At 38.9% G+C, this 17,675-nt stretch overlaps 2 protein-coding genes across 5 annotated transcripts in view; one reads left to right on the top strand and one right to left on the bottom strand.

Annotated features, from left to right (window-relative positions):
- The window catches only part of CHLSN (cholesin), a 125,382-nt gene that overhangs the window by 84,198 nt on the left and 23,509 nt on the right, over positions 1-17,675 (bottom strand). The window contains exon 1 of one of the 4 annotated variants that reach the window (XM_084536467.1): positions 135-3,448. The exons of the other annotated variants lie outside the window; for them this stretch is intronic. Within the exon in view, the coding sequence (XP_084392593.1) occupies positions 135-269 (135 nt within the window). The 5' untranslated portion in view covers positions 270-3,448. Of the gene's footprint in view, positions 1-134; positions 3,449-17,675 lie in introns of those variants that run through there. 4 annotated transcript variants of the gene reach the window in all.
- Positions 10,055-16,895, top strand: LOC311444961 (uncharacterized protein). The gene is made up of 2 exons (XM_084536466.1): positions 10,055-10,480; positions 15,515-16,895. The coding sequence occupies exon 2, from the start codon at positions 15,560-15,562 to the stop codon at positions 16,559-16,561; it is 1,002 nt and encodes a 333-aa protein (XP_084392592.1). The 5' UTR covers positions 10,055-10,480; positions 15,515-15,559; the 3' UTR covers positions 16,562-16,895.

The raw sequence follows: 17,675 nt of genomic DNA, 5'->3' as shown, positions 1-17,675 counted from the left end.
AAAGTATAGTTTCTGTATTTCACAATGGGGATGAAGAAATCCAATCCAGATTGCCAAATTCTACAGTTCAGAGTGTATGAAATACATGAGAAATACAAACGTTGCTGCAGGAAAAAAAAACTCAAGTTACTCACAATAGCAAACTGAATTGCTGCCCCCGTAGCTGTTGCTGCGTTCTTAATAATGGACAGGGTAGAAGTTAAACTGATATTCTCCCACCAGCCTGGGGACAGCGAGGCATCTTTGTCACTGGCCCTGCAATAAATCATTTAATTACTTCATCCATCACAACACAGCTTACTCCACATGACTTCAATCAACAACTGTGGCATGTTGAGCCTCTGGTATGGAAAAACCATGGAGTTGAAACAGAATTAAACCTTTTCCATTGCACGATCTTATCTCATAATTGACCCTAATTTATCAGCATGGAGACATGCTTCAGTTTTACGTGGGAAGGGGATGAGGAACAGTCTTTTCAGATCTTCCTTCTTTTCAGTGTTACCCAAGCCATTTGTTCCCACAGCCATTTTTGCTTATCTGATTCATATACAATCATCCCTTAAGTTACCAACATCCCAGTGGAAGACTTTAGTTTTCAAGAGCATTTCATATCTTAGTGAATCTGGTTAACCCTTAGAACCCTATACAGTAAGTCATTTATTTCGGTGGTGGTTTCTCCCTGTGAAAGCTAGCCAGCACAATTACACCACTTTACTTCATAGCTTTAGCCTGCTGATTAAAACCACGTCAAGGAAGGAAGCCTTTCCTTATCACCGTGTCCAATTCACACACTGATTTATGCCTCTATGCCAACACAATACTGGCTTTTTTTTTTGGAAACCATTGGGTTTTTGTTTTGTTTCTTCTCTTAACTTGAGAGGTTCTAACTATTGCGAGCTACACTCACTGTAAGCATTCAAGCACTCACTTCCACCCAAGTTCCTCAGAAACCTTTCCTTGGAACCATTGAACAAATAGGCTCTTCATCCTACCCGAGGGACCCCAGGCTCCCTAAAGCATCACGTTAAATCTCTCACGTAAAAGCTGTTAAAGAAATTCTGACCCATTACGCAGGAAGACGAATTCCAGCCGGGAGGAACTGGCTTATCTGGTGTGAGTGGATGATCCCAGAACTGGGACCCTGCCAGGACGGAGGGGCTGAGCAGGCAGCACTAGGGGCAAGTTTAACTCGTATGCTGCTTTCTTGCTTCCATTTCCCCCTTCTCCGACGACACCTTACTTTCTGTGCCTCACGGACTGTTGCATTTATTTCTGTTCCCTTCTCCGCGCACTAAATTCCTGGTTTCAGATCATGTCTCTCATCATCTTTCTTCATTTTTTTTCCTCAGCTTTTTCAGTTCTCTATCTAAATGTGCTATTTTATTTAATTTTTATTTTGCTCCTCTGCTGCCTTTCATGCTTGGTCCTTTACACTTGAGACTGTGCACCACTCACATTTAGCTGCTAGACTAACTCTGTCACGCCGACACAAATTCCACCCAGTGATTTGACATTACAAATGGAACCGCTCAGAAAAATGGAAGCTGCTACTCGTGATGGAGAAAGAGCAAGTTTTATATAATTTACCCCTGAAACCTCAATTGTGATTTTTTTCCTAAAGATCCTTCTTTAGAAAGATCAGAGTTGAGCAGCAGAGCTGAGTATGTTTGTGTGTATCCTTGATAATACATTAAATGTGATGGCAATCATGTAGGCAAACAGGTTTTATATTTCAATGAACAAAACTGATACAAACTCAGATTTTTAAGAGTTAATTTGGTATATTAGTTGCCTCAAAGAAACTGTGCCATGCAACTGACTGCTACTGTAAGGAAATTCAGAACTTAATTTCAGTGCCCTCACATGGTATCTCTTCAAAAGCAATATCCCACAAAGCAAAAACTTTGCAATATTTATATAAAAACAGTACATGAGCAAGTACATTAAAATACTCAAGGAAATGAACAGTAACATAACTATAGAGGAACTTTTATGAGCAAATCTTTAACATACCAAGTTCTCAAGAACGGGTCCTTTTCCATTTCAATACCCGAAGGTTTCTGGTAACTTTGTAAATAGGGGCTTGTCTATTTTGCTTTTAATTAAATATGAATAAAATACTGTATATATGCAAGATAAAAATCAGCCTACTGATGTAAAAAGAATTTGCAAAGAATTTATTAAATTATTTCTCAAAGTGTATCATTTAAATGTAAACCTCTGAACAGTAAGGTGTACTGTATGTTTCTGTGTGTATATACTGTACATTAGAAAGAAAGCACTACTTAAGTGCCATTATTAACAGTGTTATTTTCTCACAAAATTAAACTTAATATTTGAGATGATCTATGGCTTATAGCCCTCTTCCTGACTATCCAATTAAGTCAAATCAGTGAACTAACAAAGATGTTTGTCTCTGCTTCTGCTGAAGGTACTAATGTAGCTAGTTTAAAACAGTTTCATGTTGCTTCACCTAGCAGGGGCCCTGGCTTCCAAAGTTTCCATCTGAGAATCAAGCTGAGGTGGTCTCTGAAGGCACAATGTTCGGTTAAGGAAAGAAAGTGACCAACCACTAGAAAATTTCTGGTTCTACTTAAAACAAAGAGCTGTGGTCTTCCTTGTTATATCAAAAAACTACAGGAATGGACTTCAGGCAAAGCTTCACAAAGAAACTACTGGCTCATAAGACTTAATAAAAAATATTAAATCCTATGTGGTCAGTAAGAGGTGTGATTTTTGGGGGTCCTTCTTGATAGAAAGCCTGTTGTAGACAAGGTTAAACCTGTGCTGCTTCACTGAATCACAACATCATAAGCTGCATGACTTGGATGTCAAACCAGGCATGTTAAATTATCAGATTTTCTAGGTCATAATTTTTACATCATTAAAATCTAATTATGCATTGGCATGAAGTTAGCTGCGAATGAAGGTAAAAAGGCACACACGCCCCAGCTTTTTTCAGCATAAAGAATCCTGCAACTCATGGGCCAGTAATTTGTGCCAGAAATACAGGGCTGGTGACTAACGCGTACGTTGGCCATGTCCTTGTCGCTTCCTCCTCTCTCTGCTGTCACAGCTCCCTGCAGAAATTGGTTCCCTGAAGAACTTAATATAACCACCAATACGTCTGACACCCCAAAGAAAACTTAGCTCTAGGAGGGTAATATGCTCTGTCATACATTTATTACTGCACATAACCAGAGACCAGCCACCATGGATCAGTTAGTTAACACAACATATGAAAATATTTTCTTGGGTGTACTTTCAAAGTTATTAATTAGTTCCCTTTGAATTTTCTGTAAAGCATAAGATGATGACATGTAAAAGTAAACTACTTTAAATGGTTATTGGTACATTCCTTGTAGAAAAAAACAGGCCAAGGCACTACTTCTGGGTGTTGTCTCAGTGAAAAATAAATCAAAATGCTAACCGTGCAAAATGGGAGTGTAATATTTTATTGCTTAGTCAAAGACTAGTATCAGATAAGATGCCTTTACTTCCACACAAAGGCTTAAAGAGTATTTTCTATTACTCTTATTGGAGAACATCTCTAAGCAGAGTAGTGACTTTCTGATGCTTCATTCCTCAGACCTTTCTGATATAACCATTACACTTAACGAGACAGGCTGTATTTAACATCTTGGTCAGTTGAACTCCCTTTATACAACATAGAGGGGAAGGGTTTTGAATGAGAATGCAGCTCCATGAGAAGTTCACAAGCCTACAGTTTCGAGAAGAGTGAATGAACTACGTAAATGCAAGTAACCTCAGCTGATCGGGTACAAGCAAGCAAGTCAACAAGGTTACACTATGGCCTGCCAGACCAACACAGCATCAGAATCAGCCCTTTTCTGTCAATGCAGAGAGATTTTGGTGAAGACAACTACAGTTTGGAACAGTCACAGGAACTATCAAATAGGAAGAGAAGCCCCAAGGATACCACAAAAATATGACACCTGTACCAAAAAAGGGGAAAGAACACACATAAAAAAAAAGGTTTGATGTTTTTTTTTGTGTGTGTGTGTGCTGTGGATATGTACTTAGCTGAAAACTTACTTACCAATGCTCATTAGAAACAAAAGCAGGAGAGTGGCCAGGCTGGAGACCTTCTCATGAGCTGTATGCTGCAGTGGCACAGTTTGGGAAACCGAAAACAAAGGCAGAGCCTGGCTAAGTGCCACTCTCAGCTCTTCTGCTAAGTCAGGACTTCAAGAAGGACTGACTTTTGCCTAAGTTTCTGCAGCTGTAAGGTGCTCAACACACTGATGAATCTGAAACATATGCTCTAAGATTAATTTTTACAGCTTTTGGTGAGCGAAACCTTGTGTATTTCTTAACTATATCATGCAAGAGTTTTTCCAAGCAAAAGCAACCTAAATGTACAAAAACAGCTGTGCAGACTGCCATGGCAACAAATTTGAACTGTGAAATGTTTCCTCTGTTGTATTTCCTTTAACTTTCCATCATACATCAAAACACTTGGACATATTCTGAATACATTCTCTTCCCATCAGGAGCGCAGTGGATTTATTATCTGTGTTGTCATTCTACCTTCTTCCCACCAAGTCTTTTCCTTACCTGGGAAGTCTGCGTGATTTTCTTATATTCCTCCCTTCTAAAGAACTGGCACTTTTAAGTACATTTACAAAAATAGGCAAAGCTACTTATAGTCTATAGCGGACAGTTCTTGTATTGTTACAAACCATGACAGGAAAAGATTTTTAAAATACCAGACTCTTATCAGAGCATTTATAATTAAATATACAAATGTCTACTCCCCCCCCCCCCAATATAAATAAATAAATAAATAAATAAATAAATAAATAAATAAATAACGGAAAGGGAAAAAAAAAGGGGGGGGGGGGGAGAAAAGAAAGAAAAACCTTCCTACTAAAAGTTTTGTAAAACAAAAAAGCATTCTCTTTCCTCTTTCCAGTTATTAAGTAGTTGATGATGCATTATATGAAGACATAAATAAGCAAGAGCATAAATACTCCCAACTCAGAGGCCTGGAGAGAGGACCAACAGGAAGAGGAACAGGTTTAGAATTAGAGCTGTGCTGCAGGAAATGTACCTGTAAGGATACCCAGAGCCAACAGGAGGAGTAGTTCTGCTATCAAAATACAGACAGATTCTCATCTCCGTCTGAACTAAACCTTCAAAAACATGTAATTAATCCCCTATCTTAGTGTTTTTACCACAAATCCCACTGATACCAGTAGGAGGTTTTCTACTTATCACTTGTATGTTACTAATTAGAAAAAAAACAAAAGGTATAATTCTTGCATCAACATTTGTATATTTAAGCTAAAATTCATCTTTAAGTTGGTAAACTTTCCAAGACTGTTTCTTAACTCAGCTCCAAAAAACCTTTAAAAGACTTTTGATGTTAATCCTGGCATCAGGTTCTCAAAACTGTTTTAGAAACTCCATCTGGTGGTCACTAGCAGAACACTCTCGCAGCTCACAACTGCAGTAAGATCTGTAAAACCATTAAAAGGATTTAAGTTAATCATTGGAAAAAAAAAATCCGTTCCAATTTCTGGTTAAACACAAATATGTACTAGCTGGTTTTGTCCGCAAGCACATGTCATGGCAAAATTAAGCACAGCTTCTACAACAAACGCTGCTGTGAGGACGAGGTACATGAGAGAAAATTCTGTTGCAAGAAACCTCAACAATGGTTAACTTTACTTTTGAAGCTAACAGAAGGCTTTTAACCAGACTATTAAGTCTGATTATTCACAAAAAAAAAGAAATATTTATTAAAAAAAAGCATATGTTTCTTGTACTTTTTGTGAAACATCTGGTACTAGTCACTGTGGTTGACAAGATGCTCGGAGATCAAAGGAAGTGCCATTCCCATTCAGCTCCAGAGCATTGTAATTCTTTCTAATTAAGTTATGGTTTCACTAGTTTGCAATGAAATAGATTTCATACATAATTAATACAGAAGTTTCTGATTTTTTTCAGGTCAGCCTATGTACAATTAAATAATCATTCTAGCACCTGCAGCGTTACGCAGAGCCCAGCTCTTTTATGAAAGTTGCCGTTAGGAAAAAGGTTTTTTCCATCCTTTTTTAGCGTATTATTTGGAAATAAAGCAATTTTTGAGCTCTCACGGGTGAGGTACCTAGGTGATCTACCCATAACAAGGAATAATGGAATCATTACTGTGTAGTAATAATAATAAAATACTATTTATAAAACAGCTTACATTACAAACAATGCCCAGATAAGCCAATATAAAATCACTAATGGCAAATCATGGGTGAGCAATCCTGAGGCAGCAATCATGCAGCGCAGAACATGGCTTTTCAAGAATAAGAGGAAGAAATGTTGATTGACCAGCCTCTGAGGCATAGCTAATTATTAATACCACTGCTTATGTATCCACATCTCCAGCCTGTGCTTTTTTAACCCCATCGAAGCAGACAGTTCAAGCAGAGCCCACAAAATGATCAAATTTTACAAATTCACATAGACCACCTGATTCTAAAATTCATCTATAAGCAAAACTACATTAACTTTTCAAACCATCAATTCCTGCTTTTGCGTACAAGCTCCCTTGGTGTTTTGTTTTGATGTTTTATCTAAAAGGCCCAAAGTTCCATACTCCTTTAATCAAGGACACAAATTTGCTTGCTGTTAAGTAGCAAAAGACAAAACTTCCATTCAAATGAAAAGCAAAGCATTTCACAAGTACAGTTATACAGAGTGAATGTCAACTGGGCATCAATATAACAAAAGGCTTATAATAGATGCTCAGAAAAAAAAGAAAAAAAAGGTGATTTGTTGTTTTCTTTCCCTCTCTGGGAATCTTGAGTCACTGCATTGATACAAGAAGCCCTAAGGTGCTCAAATGCCACCACAGAAGCTTCCAGCCTGCAAGCTCAGCCTTTGAATACAGCATCAAGGCACCTCTAACCACCCAAGCTCTGCGGCTAATATCCCACACCAGTTATTTTTTTGTTAGATAATTACACTAGAGGAAAAAATCAGATGGAAATACACAGTGGTTTGTGAAAAATATCTCTGGCAATGAACATTGACTATTTCTCAATTTGAAATTCCAGTAACACGCCAGTTGCTTTTCATTACAGAGCACTGGGAGCGGGCAGCGACAGCCACTGAGTACTCCAAAACACTCCTCTACACAGGGGGAAACTTGCCTTAATAACCCTACAGCAAAAAGTACCTTACATTGGCATCTCCATAGCACTTAGCTGGAGGGATGTGCATTACTCCAGAGGATGCTCAGACTGAAACCTCCGTATTTCAGTGTCTCACAAGTCAGTAGTGTTGGACTGTGCCTGTTACAGAACACAGGTAAGTTTCTCATCTGGCATACATACGTAAGAGAAAGGGATTCCACTTCAAATTAAACCTACCATCAGGGATCCGTATCCTGCGGAAGACATCAGTAACACAGGACAATTAAGAGAAATGCTAAGTTTTTGGTCAAAAGCAAAGCAGCTCTCATCTGCTTTCTTTACGAGATCATTGCCCACCCGGTACCAGATACATTTATTTTGCCATAGGACCAATAAGTTGGGTCAAAAACCAAGCAAGACTTTTGCCAACAGCAGCACACTACAGGTAGCTCTTGGAATTGTGAATGTTATTGGCCAACCCTTAATACTGTCATAGCCAGTTTGTTTTGCAGTTTTTACAGCTAAACACTACTTCGTTTTGCCACTGCTCTCATGACTCGTGCCCTGTGATCGTTTAAGCAAACTGAACTGTTCTATTGTTTAAGAAAGGACACAGCTGATTTTACAACAGCAGTATCTTGCTTTTCTTTTAGTAATGCATCAACTGTGAAAACAACTGCACAATGAGCTGCTGATAAAACACTCTGTTAAGATGCCTATCAGCGTAGTCTAAAAGGAATAAGGAATATGGACCTGGCAAACCTTGATTTTCTAAACTCTGTTCCTGTTACAGCTTTTCTTTTATTTCATCAGCTTGGAAGAACGTATTTCTCAGCAGTCCTCCACCAGTAAAATGAGGATGTTTTCTGAATCTATGCACACATCCTGAAATTGTAACGTGCTACTTGCTCCCAATTCGAAGTACAATAAGCATTCTTCCCTCTAAATAAACCTGAGTAATAACACTTACTACAGGTTTCAAGGTACAGAATAATGTTTATAAATGTGAACATAATTTTCAAGATGGAAGCTCTCTCTTAATTTTATTTTTTTTAAGATGGGAGGTGTAAGAAATAACTTTCTGTTTTTGTTTTTCTGATTCTATTTTATTTTCTTTCTTGCTAGAGGACAACCTCGCTCTGAGCTTCTCTTTTACTACAGTGAGCCTCGTCAGAAAAGCACTTACTGAAAAACAGGAAATGCAGTCTTAACACTGATGTGCTAAGGCTTATCTTCACTTGAGTTACTTCTTGTTCACTGACTGCTAATTAACTCTGAATAATTTAAACCTTTATGAAGGGTAGTTTGAATAATCCTGAAAATTTTGGTGCAGATGTTGGTTCTCCTGTAGTTTACTAATAACCCCAAAAGGTGCAGTAAAATATCTTTACGTACACCCACCCAGTGCAACCTGCAAAAGTACAAACCCCAGCTGGTCGCTGGTGGTCCTCAGCCAAAAATTGAGCCAAGCAGAGGAGATCAATCCAGGAGGAGACTGGAAAGGAGATCAAGTGCCCATCCAGAGCACTTTAGTGGAAAGCAGCAACAAAGTGATGCCAAAGCTGCTCAGCATAAGCACACAATTCATTCTAGAGCCTAAAAAGTCAATTTACTACCCTCCAGACGAGGACCAAATACTTTCCGAAATTTTCTTGCAATTTCCAGAACAATAAGTTGGTTGTTTACATAGTTCAGTGTGTTCTCCACACAGCCAAGTCCTAGAAAGAATAAGGTGACATTTCAAATTTGTATCTTTCATGGAAAATCAACAGTAAAAAAATATTTGCCTGACTTGCATGCTTAATGCATTTTTTCTTTGTCCTTGTTAACTGTATAAAGCTGATAGCAACAAAAGGAACCTGGATTTGGGTACACCTTAAACCCAAATGCCATATACCCAACAGGTACACCACACAGCCAGCTTCAGGCTTTTCAGTAGCAATTTGGAAGAACTACTTTTTATTTGTTTTATTTAACAACCCCCTCAGTCTAGCAAACAACTATGCTAAAATGATCAAAACGAAAACCAACATGGGAGTCGGGGTTTTCTGAATAACACTTGTAACCTCTTTGGAAACCACGTTTCACAGAGCCCCACTGAAGAGCTGTTTTGGAAACTTGAACTTTTTAGCTGAAAGCTAAAACATCTCTGGGCCACTGCTGCAACCCGGGACCTGCCACGCACTTGTTTCTCTAGTTCCCAAGAAGTGTTTGGAGCAGTAATGCCAGCCTTTGGGCAGAAATGTAGACCTAGTGCTGACATATTTTCTCCAGGCAACATGCAATGCTGGTATCTGAAATCTAGACTCAAGTACATTTGTTTAATTTTATTTCATTGAAGCATTTGGTCTCTTTTCACGTTTATCAATAAAGCTTATTAAAATGCAACAGGTAAAACACCTTGAAGACAGAAAGCACTGATCACTATTAAAAGATGACAAGAAAGTGCTTTCCCATGGTTGTGCTTGTACGAGAAAGAACGATGTAGCTGCTGCTTTCCAAATGCACTTGTACCTGAGGTGTGAAGGCTGCATGCACTTGTATCTGAGGTTTTAAGAACACTTTTGAAAAGTCGCTAATAAGACTGATGCTGTGCCAGACCCAAAACATACTACAGACCCAAAATCCTGGCTTTTAACACTTCATGGTCATTGCAGAGCATCTGGAAAAATAATTTGTTGCATGTGTACAATACTGGGAGTGTTCCAAGAGCCAGAACCCATGGAAAAATAGAAATCACCTTAATTTTAATAAGGACTCTTAATTCTGACATGGAGTACTTCTGTGTTAAGTCTTTGTCTCATTTAGTAAGGGGTTTGCTCGGTGTTTATTCAACTAGCTTTTCCTTTCTAGACATCTCGTACTTACAACAGCACAGTTAAAAAAAAAAAAACACGTAATTGCAAAGGCTGGGCAGCATGCATAGGATTCCTTCGTGAAGAGGCAAAAAACCACTGGATGGCCTCACATACTTAGAAATGGCTGGGACAAACACTACTTTTCTGTTCTAAAACTTCTCACTGCAGAGGATAATTTGAACTTTAGAGTCACATGATGAAGCCATAGGTTTGCTAAACATGCAACGTGTATGGTTTGAATGACTTAAGCCCAGTTCCTGTTTCCTTTGCAGAACTGTGTGTTTTTGTAGTCAGCCAGCGCCTGGACTTTTCACCGTTATTTACAGCAGCTGAAGGAGTGATTATAATACATACATGCTGCTTTCTGCATAAATAAAAAGGGCTGTATCCTCCGAACAATAATATTTCGTCTGTCTTTACATAGAGTCTCAGTCAACTGTATCTGGGGAACACGTTTTTAAAAAGGTAAGTGCTTTATTTTACTTTGAATATGCAATGCTTTATTCATCACGAGAGGACCAAATTGTGATGCTATGGCTGTCATTTAAAGTTGTTAGCGTTTGCTTCTTTAGCAAGACTGGAACCACACAATATAAAATGCTGTCTCTGGGAAACAGCCTCATAAAGCTGAGCATTAAATAGAGTAAATTTAATGACTGCTTTTGGGTAAATACAGAACTCCCACTGAACTGACAGCAGCTAGATGATAAAATACTATTCAGTGGTCTGGACCAGAGACTCCGATTGCCGAAGAGTAGTCGCTTAAAGGACAGACATTTTTGGATAATCCCGGCCACACTGCGAGAATTCCATAGGACAGGAAACACGTCAGCAATGCTACTTTGAAGATTACGTTCAGTTATTGCTGACTCACTTATATTCTAGGAAAGTAAAAATAGCAGCTTTCATTTTCTCAGAAACTGATCGTTTTCAGAAGCTGAGATTAGGATTTCTTGAGTCCTGAACCTCAAATACTTTCCAAAGTGTAGGAATTTTGTCACGGTGACATCACAAGAAAAATCAATATAGTATTTTAGACTTCAATCTTTCATATAGTGCAACTCCCCCCCCCACCTTGTCAGACCTAGGAAGGACAAATCCGTGTGTGTGTATTAGTCCTCCACCTACCAAATTGCTGCATTGTTTTCACGGGGTGATGTAGCCCATGCCTACCAAGAGCTGAGTTTCACAAGAAGTATTACATATGTTGCTTTATTGGTGTATGAAAGAATTTTTTCCTTCTAAAGGCTGGTGGCAGAACACAGAGAGGCTGCCCTGCCAAGCTTTTTATAGAGGAAGAGTTTGGGTTGCCAGGCAGAAACTTCCTGTTTTAGAAACACTTATTTCTAGACTTTAAATCACCGAGTTTCCTTGAAACCAAGCCCTCCATTTGCAAGAATTAACCATCAAATAGATGGGGTGGTGTGGATGGGTGTATGCAACAAAACAATGAAACCTCAGACTAGATCCTCGCAACGCTGAGAAGTCGACTTTTCACAACTTGCTATTTTTGAGCTGCCTTCTGAAGGCTGTGCTCATTTGCTCAGCTCCATCTGTTGGAAGTGAAGGAGAATGTACGAGCTGTGGTTCAGAAAGTGAAAATCAAACGCATCCACGTCAACAACAGCTGACACAAAGGCAGATCAGTCATAAGTGGGGAAACTGTGTCAGAGAGAGGGAAAACCCAAAGAGTAACTGGTGAGGCCACGTGGAGTTAGGGAAGGATTAACAACATGTAAATTACTATCCATTAAAACAATTAAATTTAAAACGTGGGGGAGCAGAAGTGAAGAAGGGATAACGGGCTTTTGGAGTACGATAATACAGGAAAAGATGATGCAAACAGCGTAGTGTGGATTTCCCCTACTAATTAACCTGAGGAGAACCAGGAAAAAAAACAAATTCTGCCACAGTTTCTGTACATGAGAGCTTTGACATGCTGGTTTGATGTTGGTCTCAGTGACTGATGAATGAATAAACACAGTGATAAACATTTTTTTTCACTGCAAGCAAGCGTTATGGACATACTGACCCAACACCGCAAAGATGCCAGCAGCTTGGTGCTTTGGTACGACTTTGTTAATGTAGATAAACCTAAAGCGATATTCTGGAAGTTCCCTTTAAAACACCGCACCTATTATTTTTTTTCTAACAAAATTTTAATACTTACATTGTTTATAAATATACACACATCATTGCAGTGTTATTCTCCCCCAGGTGAATGTTTATTTCTAAATTGAATGGATTACTTCGGTTTAGTTTAACCTGCCCCCCAATGAGCTGCAACTACAGAAACATGCTGTCTGAAGTTTAATTGTCCTTACTTTGTCTTAAACACCCAAAAAGTAGCTAAATAAAATAAAAAATACCTTGCTTCCATCAAAAATGAAGCCAGTATCAGTACCAAGGCCAGATCCTGAACAAATTTAAACAAAAGTTGGCATCTTGTTTTTCTTGTAATTTGATGCAAGGCCCCATGATTTCCTGTGAAACCTAAAACCGCTTCCTTTGTCTCCTTTGCAATTATGCCACTCTAAAAGTTGAATGATACTGACTGAGCACAGTCTGAGATCCTGTGCTGAGTGCACTGAGTTGGCCCATGGGGTGAGAGCTGTTGAGAAGATAATGGAAACCTCCACAGGGCCAGGACTAAATGGAAACTTTCAGTTCTGCAAAAGGGTTAACGGGCCTAGAAAGTAACCCTGGAGCCAATCTTTGAGAAGAGCTTCTCAAAATGTAAATATGCTTTAACCTCCTGAAACCACTGTGTGGGCTGCTGACCTCTGCTAGCAGTGAGAAGCTTGCTGCAGGTGCTCAGGAGGTGCCACATCCTCTGCAAAGCTGAGAAGCGCACTAGGCCTCAGATCTCTTCCAACAGAAGGTTAAACTTCAACTTACACTGTTTGCTTCACTCACGAGATTTCTGTTCAGCATTTAAGAGATGAATTGTAGAAGCTGGAAGTTCACGGTCTTTGGATTTCCAGGAATTAAAGAGAAATCAGAGCAGCAGTGGAGGCCAGGAGAAGCAGGCCTGGCTGCAGCTGACCGACTAGCACAGTTGACCACTTTTATGCATATCCGCATAAAAAGCACAGCCACGAGCCAAAGGGGAGTAAGACAGCATTGCAGCTACTTGATTAACAAGACATTTTCTGAATGTATTCCCCAGCACTTCAGTATTTCGTGGTTCACCAAACAAAATCTTTGCATCTAACTCTACACAGACATGATCCAAATCTTTCTGAACTTCTTAAACTACCACCTAAAATTAAGTGTAATTCAGACTAGTCAGTTTTATTTCAAAAAGAGATACTCTGGAATTAAAATTTTGAAAGGAGAAATCACCAGCACAAGGGAACACTGAGGAGCCAATCAACTGACTAGATTTGTGAGGTTTTGTGGTTTGTTGCGTTTTGTTTTTTTTTTTTAAGTCATCCTCTCTCTTCAGTTTGAGCATGTTAATACAAACACGATGCTTTCTTAGTGGCCCATAGTGAAAATAACCTCAACAGGAACAAAAGCTCTAACGCAAGCATTTACGAGACATTTCCTCAACTAACAAGCCATACGTCCTCCCCAAACCTAGCATCTTTGAGAAGATTTTCACCCCATTTTTCTCAAGACTATTTGTATTTAACAGTCTATTTTTAAAGTTCAAACCTATACTGACTCTAATAATTAGTGTTTGCTTCAGAGACTTGTACTAGTTTGGCCTACCGATGCTTTCCTACCTGGTGCACCCAAGCGGAGAGCTCAGACCGCAGCCAGGCTCTGCCCAGCCAACTTTTCCCTTGCTGTGAGCAGACCTGTAACAAAACTTCTCTGTGAGCATCAGTGCTTCTTCCTACAGTGGAACCTCCCCAGAAATAGCCTCCTCTGGAAAGGAAAAACTCTGTCCTTAAAAAGGGAAAAAGAACACTGCTAAATCAAAACAACCGCGTGGTTTTATGTGAATGAAATAATTATATGAGACTATATATATACACTTAATCAAAGTCACTTTGATAAGTCAGCTTTTCTAATTAAAACCAGTATTAGAATTCCAATTTTGAGAAGAGATTAGAAATATGAAGTAGTGTCAGAGGTAACAGCCATAAATGAACTGTCAAGCAGTATTAAGACCCCGACTTATCTATAATGAACACTGCTTAAAAACATTCGTGTATCTTTATGAACTTTTACCAATTTGAAGTTACTTCCACATTAAGAGTTAACATCACTGGAATCCCTTTATGGAAAAGTGCATTATGTACAACCAAGTATATAATTCTTGTTATTAATGTGACACAATAGGAACTCCTATAAGGAGAACTCCAGTCCTCTCTGCCAGATTCACTTTCTACACACAGTGCTTGTACAGACCAGCTTTGCATGCAACAGAACAAAGTAAAAGCACTCAACTTTAACACAAAATTCAAATCCTTCCAAATAAAGCATTTGTTTCTTTTCTCCCAGAAAACAATATTCTACACTGTAAAAGTGTGCATGTGTGATTTTTTTCAGTACTAAGGAACGTGCTTAATCAGATACTCAAAACTCCTTAGGAATAGTCAGTTCACTACGTCATGTTTAAAAATATAACTTTATAACTGAAAAAAATAATAAAAAAATGCACATTATTTTCTGAATCCACCAGTACAAGCTGCATGGAAATGTTCTTATAGAAAGCGTGTCAATTGTGCATGTAGGTGGTATAGGAAATTTATATACACGTATTTATTACACTTAGTTTTTGTTGAGTATACATAATGTTTTCCGGCAAGGCTTTTCGTCTTAAAAAGGGATCCTCCAAACATTTATGTGGTAGCAGAATTATTATATCAATGTATCTTTGAGTCATTACAGCTAGGAGCGTACCCCTGTTACTCTTAAAATTCCCTATTTTCAGGCATTTATAACTCAGTTCTAAAAAATGTGCCTTGCCAAAACTTTATCAAGAGGCTTGCACCAGCAATCATTTTCTCAAATCGGAGTGTGCAGAAAATATTCTTCTGCAGTTTTATGCAACAGCTCCATCTAAAATGATAGCATTATTAATGCATAGAGACATTTCTGCATGAAAGCACTGTTACTTCATCACAGTCCTTAAACATCCACATTAATTTTACATGGGCTGCTCAGTACAACAGACTGCAGTTGTGAAAGGCTTTTTTTTTTTTTTTCCTGTAACAGAAAGGAAACAAAACTAAAACTGAGTAAGGCTGTAGGGCTGGTCCCATTTGCACGGAGCTAACCCAAGTCCTGTCTGCGCCAAATGGGGACGATGGAGAGGGTGGTGGTGAGGGCAGGAGCCAGATGGAAAACTAACTGCCAGATTTCTCTGGCTAGAAATGCCATGCATGTTGAGATGAACCTAAGGATCTGGTTTCACGCCCCTTAAAAAAAGCACTGCATTTATTCTGAATAAACCCTCCTGACCACACAAGGTATTTGACGCAACGAATCAGAGACAACACAAGCTGTACTTTAAAACCTGTTTCTCCTTCCTTTCCATTTCAGTTCCAAACTCAGTTACACGGAGGCAAGCAGGGGACAGCAGGAGGGATGGCTTCTCACAACATGACGTGGCTCAGCTACCCGAGCAAGAACTTTGCTTCCTCCTCCCCAGAAGAAATCGAAGCGTTCATAGCATCTCAGAACATCATTTCCAGACTCATGCACTGCTACATCGCCTTTTTTGTGCCCACAGGATTAACAGCTGGCATATGCATTTTGATTGTTCTCATAAAGAATTATTTACAACACAAAAGCATGGAACAATTAGACTTATTGCTTCTGCACTTCACCATCAGCAATATCATAATGATTTTTTTATCATTTACGGTCATTCCTAGACCTGACTACTTAAAAGCAACCCGCCTTGCATGTAGCATCCTGTCCTTTTTTTTCAACTTCAGTTATTTCAATTCTCAGTATGTTCTGCTTTTCATACTCCTCATACTATTACTCAAGAGATTTCTGCCAATGACTGCTCTCTGCAAAGCAACCCAAAATCCCGTATCGTGTGTAGCATTCGTACTTATATATGCCTTCTGTTTGTCACTGACCGAAGCAGTACTGGTTGGCACGGATAACTACCACGTGGAAACAGAGTGCCAGTCTGACCCATTATTTGCATGGCCTGAGTACGAGATCATTAAATTCACCTTTGGATTTGGAATCCCAGCATTTCTTCAGATACTCTCTTTTACTGTCCTTTTTGCTAAAAAAGCACCTGCTGAAGCTGAAGACTTACGGCAGCACATTCGTACGTACGCCGCTGTGTTCATTATAAGCACAACAATATTTATATGCCATCTATTTTATAACGTTATGATTCTCTTCAGGACAACATTAAAATTACAGAAGAGCATTGGAACTCCAACGAATGAGCTCATGATGAATATTGCAGAAATAGTATTGTTCGCGGAGAGCTGTACTACTTTGGTATTTATACTTTGTTTTCACAAACCATGTAAGGAGAGAATACTTCAAGTCATACACAACTGCCGAAGGAGAAATACCACCCACAATCACCTTGAAATACCAGTAGTCTACAACCCCTGAAAGAACACCTCAGTAATACTTGCTGTTCTAAGAACTGTCAATCTACTTTTTTTTCCTTCTTCTTCATGAAGGAAAACTGTGTCCTTCTTTAGACCCCGAACTTGGACTATCTTATTAGCAGCATCACAGGAAAAATATCTTCAGCCTAGTATTTGCAGTTATCTCTGAGAAGGCATGTAGGGATAGTTGTGGGGTTTTTTGTCCATATAAATGTTTTTTAATCTCCTATATTCTGTGAGTGTTACTTCAAAGGTGAACAGAAGGAAAAGTACTGTTGCCATACAAGTCTGCTTTTGTAATAGCACTGATGCCTTGATAAAGATGCAAACAAAAACATAACCAAAGGCAACTTTGAACAAAGGTAAAAATCTGCAGCCAAAACATTTTCGCAGGTGTGCTTCCTCCTTGGACTGGGATTTCTTGCCCTACAAACTAATCTTATTTTTTAACGCCGGTTAGTTCCAGTAGCAACACCAGGGAAGTATGGTTTGAGCCCATTATAATCCTGAAATAGTTTGCGATACTGTAAATATCACTGCTTGCTTGGGTTATACACACATCCATACACAAGATCAAGCATTCCTTCATTTTTTCCATTTTCCTCTTCTATGTTTGTTGAAACCCTGAAGGTTTTTATCTGAATTATTGTGCCAAAAAACCCCACGCTCAAATTAATGGAAACGCTGGTCCATAAAGAAGAGCTTCGGGTCTTTTCTGAGGCACTGAACTGGAAAGATCGACAGGATGGCTAATTAAAACTTTGTGCAAGAATGAAAGCTTTTTGTTGAAGTACGCTCAGCTTCAACTTTGCATAAAGACTTTAAGCAATTATTGATTTAAGCCATTCTTGATGAGTTCATTCAGAAGTGTAAGGTCCCATGCCTTGAAGAGTCACATTCAATAATATCCTAACTAAAAAATGAGAAAAGCCAGGCCCAGAACAGCAGAACTGCTTTTAAAAAGGCAAACAAAACCAGAACCCGAGATCTAGACACAAATCAAGGCTCTGATGGAGACAGGATAGGAACATTATACATCTACATGAGAATTTACAGGTCAATGGTGCAAAGTGGTGAAAAAAAATCCAAATCAGAGAATGAAACAGTTGCTGCAG

This window comes from Aythya ferina (assembly GCF_964211825.1).
Source record: "Aythya ferina genome assembly, chromosome: 15".
NCBI classification, from domain to species: Eukaryota; Metazoa; Chordata; class Aves; order Anseriformes; family Anatidae; genus Aythya; species Aythya ferina.
Note: the sequence above shows the minus strand (reverse complement) of the source record. Positions and strands in the feature narration are given on the sequence as shown.

Bases quoted from the DNA above. Each gene is read 5' to 3' on its own strand.
- LOC311444961 (XM_084536466.1), top strand. From the start codon at position 15,560: ATGGCTTCTCACAACATGACGTGGCTCAGCTACCCGAGCAAGAACTTT.